The 3,840-nt window shown below is 39.1% G+C and overlaps 1 protein-coding gene across 1 annotated transcript; it reads right to left on the minus strand.

The window, feature by feature from the left end:
• nkx1.2la (NK1 transcription factor related 2-like,a) lies at positions 1-3,139 on the minus strand. Its single transcript, XM_030156610.1, has 2 exons — positions 2,836-3,139; positions 1-605 (listed from the first exon to the last, which is right to left on the minus strand). The coding sequence occupies exons 1-2, from the start codon at positions 3,044-3,046 to the stop codon at positions 1-3; spliced, it is 816 nt and encodes a 271-aa protein (XP_030012470.1). The 5' UTR covers positions 3,047-3,139.
• Positions 3,140-3,840: the final 701 nt, after the last annotated feature.

Genomic DNA, 3,840 nt, shown 5'->3' on the forward strand with positions numbered 1-3,840 from the left:
TCATAAATGTGGGTTAAAATAGGCTGGCTGTACAAAACCACTTGACATGAAAGGGTGCAGGAGCCCCCCAGTGGATGAGAGCGGAACAGCACCAGCGCTGTGGAAGATCACATTCCCAGATCCAAAGTTGGGAAAAGTTTGGTGGAAGCTGACGGGACCTGATCCACAGCTGGTCGGACTGGGACTGACGTTAACCAGGGAGTTGGAGCCGGGCTGTAAGCTGCTGTCCGCGCCTGGGTTCTGCTTTTTCCACTTGGTCCTCCTGTTCTGGAACCATATTTTCACCTGGGTTTCGGTCAGACTCAGGGACAGAGCCAGGTTGAGTCTCTCACACACGGACAGGTATCGAGTTGCGCGGAATTTGTTTTCCAGGGCCACCAGCTGCTCGTAGGTGAAGGCGGTCCTGGCGCGTCGTGGTTTTGCGCACGCCTGGTCCTGACGCCTCCGTTTGTGAGGGGACGGGTCCGGGGTGACCTCTGAGGACCCGTCTTCGTCTTCCTGGTCCCCCGTGAGGCACGACTCGCTTTCAGGAGGGGGGGAAATGAGGAGGGAGTCAACGATGTGGTGCCTGGAAGGGGAAAAGTGCTCTTCTCCAGTGTCTTCCCCTGTGGATCATAAAGGCAGTGAGCGTCCATCCATCCAAAATGAAGACAAAAGAGGAATATACCATCATTTCCAGAAGAAAATTTACTTTACAATGACAAATAATTCAGCTATTTTTCTAGACATACATCTCATGAATTTATTTGGGTCATATGCACCATAATAACCCAAACTGGGGTCTTTTTAATACAGAATAACAACACTGATCTACAGTTATTTAGAAATCATCTGCCTTAGAGATTAACCCTTTCAAGCATGAATTAGAGGAACCTTAGTCAATACATTTTTTTTTTTTCTTCAGTGTTTTTATTCCTCTTTAGGCATGAAAAAAACAATGTGATTGAATTTTTTTTAATGAATCTATTTTTTATAGAGTTTAAGCTGGACACTATGTTTAATTTTTTAAGCAAAGAAACGTGTACTTAAAACACAAAATACAAAGTGACATACTGTGTGAAAACTTATGAAATAAAAACATTTTTCATTCAGCTAATCTGATGTTTTCTCACATTGTAGCATACACTAATACTAGTTATCACTCACTTCATGGAGATGATATGCCAAAAAAAAAAATTTGTTTAAGAAAACTGTTACTTACAGTTTAATAATATGTAGCAATTGATTTACACTCAAACATATTACTGCAGATCAGGTTTATCAAGAACAGTGAAGTTACAGTAATTGTATGAATGTCAGTGTATGAGATGGTGTATAAATGTCCACTGTGTTGTTTGATATGGAACTAAAAGAACACAACCTGTGAATATACAAGAGAACAGCTGTAGAGTAACTGTCCACTGTAGTAACCAGTATGCATGAAAGGGTTAAATATCCTAAACCTTATATATTTTAATACAGTGAATTGGAAACTACTGGTAACGTGTAACGTATTATTGCACTTCTATTGGTTTATGCACATTTATTCAATATATTTATAAATCTTCCAGTATAAAGGACCTGTAAATTGAATGTGCAGACAGTGTTTTGAACTAGATCTAGTACAAACATCCTTTTTTGAGTAAAACACATCCTCTCATTATTTCAGAATTTTACATTTTGACTCAAAACTGTATCTTAGAAACTACAACCAACCACCATTTTGGACTTTATTTCTCTTTAAAACTGACCCAAACTTCTAAAGCTTCACTTCCTTTGTTTATTTTTCTTGGAGGCCAGTGTAATCTGCCAATATTTAATAATAATAAAAAAAAAAAAATGCAGCTGAGATTCTAAGGTGTTTTAATGATAAACTGTCTGTTTTATATGAAGCTAATTTTATTCCCAAAAGGGTAAATATTGGTCTTTTAATAAGTGTTGGTCTCAGGTGATAAATCTACTATACTTGATGGTTTAAATGGGTTGTGGTACTGATATAAACAACTCCAGAAGGGACAGAAAAGTCATCAGTCAAATCCCAGCTGTGAAGGCCTTCAGCTGCTTTACAAATGTCTCTTGATCATATATACAGTCTTTTCTCTATTTGTCTTGTTTGAGGTGTTAAAAAAAAAAAAAAAAAACTGAAAGCGTTTATTTAGGATCCTGAGGTCGCTCAAACGGAACGAAGCAGAGACTCGGAAAAGGGGGGGGATGTTGGTCACTAATCCTTAAATAATTTATAAACCACACAGCGCCTCAAATGTCATGTTGCGGAAAGAAATCCCGTCTAAATCCAGCTCCGCCACCTCAGCCGTGACGTGCTAATGGAGTTTCATATTTGCTGGTGGATCGATAAACGTCATCTATTTAAAGGGAAGTTTTAATCGAACGATATTTAGGATCAGACATGGATGGGGTGTGAAGTTTGTACCTGCAAGGTGCTGGAGGGAGATATGCAGGATGCAGTAATGGGATATCGATCAAAGCGCGCAGAGGCATCCTCAATGGGACGATTTAAACAATTATCTAGCCTGCCTGTCCCAATGCCAATCACACACTGGGGCTCTGGGAGCAAGCCTTTGTGGCTTCTTTGAAAGGAAACGCAGCCTTGAAAATTAAGGGAAGGTCATACAGAGATGGGGATAAATCTGATAGAAAAACCACTCACTTGTGTTCACTTTACGCACGAAAGTTTTTAGTATCCGCATGAAGATTTCTTATAAGTTCTTGTTCATTTTTGGATGTGTGCGTTTTTTTTGTTGTAAATAAACGACTCTTTCTCTGCACACTGTAATAAAGCTATAAATAAATAAGTTAGGTGTATTGGTTGGAAGATATTCTAGACATTTTCCTCACCTTCTTTCGTGCGCTCAGCCCCGCCTGCAGCTGTACACGACTCCAAACTTACTCCCTCCGCATTTGGCACTGGAAACTTCTCCTTACCGCTAGAAAGTTCGTTTATCCTTTTGCTATTGAATTTATTTGGATCCAGTATGTCTATGATGGAAAAGGAAATCTTATGCGTCGTCGTCATCTTCCCTCCACAGTCCCTGGAGTCCAGCATCATTCACACAGAAGAACCTTAAAGATTTACGCGGGACATACGTGCGTAATTACGCGTGTAAAAACGAACTTCTCATACTTTATCCTACTTCTGGTCTTCAGGCTTCATCAAACCGGATTAGTGGTGATCCCTCGGTGTCTCAGACTTCGCTCCTCTGCTTCTGTCTGTCAGTCTTGCAGCGTGAATGAGATGACCGGAGCGCGGTCTTTAAAGCGTCTGTCCCCCCGTCTTTCAAGCAGACACGTGACACAAACACTATTAGTGTTTCACACGACCTCTTAATGGGCTCAAAGCATTCGTCGATAATCACCCATATCATTAAATTCAATAATCTACGACCTGAAAGTAAATTGGGCACAGATGGCATTTGATCTGTATCCGAGACTATCCTGCCTAAATTAGACTTTTTTTTTTTTTTTTTTTTTTTTTAAATGCATTAGAACTCTCACAATGAGCATTTAGAGATGTCTGTTCCCCCTGGTTTAGAAGAAAAACTTTGTATTTTAACCAATTCCGACACCTTTTGCTGCTGGCTATTTATGAGAATGTTACACAGCGATTATTATCAGCACAAAGCATTTATTTCAATATTAAGAACATAAAAGTAAAGTATAAAAAATAAAAGAAAAACTGAATAGTAACTTTTTTTTTTTTTGCGCAGCACGAAAAGAAATACCTCGTTAGTGAAAAGTCAGTTGTATTCATTCAAATGCTAAATTTGTATTTCTTCAGATTCTTACTGCATGAACATATTTTGTAAAAGCTGATGGTTAAAAGCCAACAAACTATTAAAGTCT

Source organism: Sphaeramia orbicularis, chromosome 15, assembly GCF_902148855.1.
Source record: "Sphaeramia orbicularis chromosome 15, fSphaOr1.1, whole genome shotgun sequence".
NCBI classification, from domain to species: Eukaryota; Metazoa; Chordata; class Actinopteri; order Kurtiformes; family Apogonidae; genus Sphaeramia; species Sphaeramia orbicularis.

Coding starts and splice junctions, on each gene's coding strand:
- nkx1.2la (XM_030156610.1), bottom strand. CDS start 3,046: ATGATGCTGGACTCCAGGGACTGTGGAGGGAAGATGACGACGACGCAT. Junction 606..2,835: donor GGCTGAGCGCACGAAAGAAG/GTGAGGAAAATG, acceptor TATGATCCACAG/GGGAAGACACTGGAGAAGAG.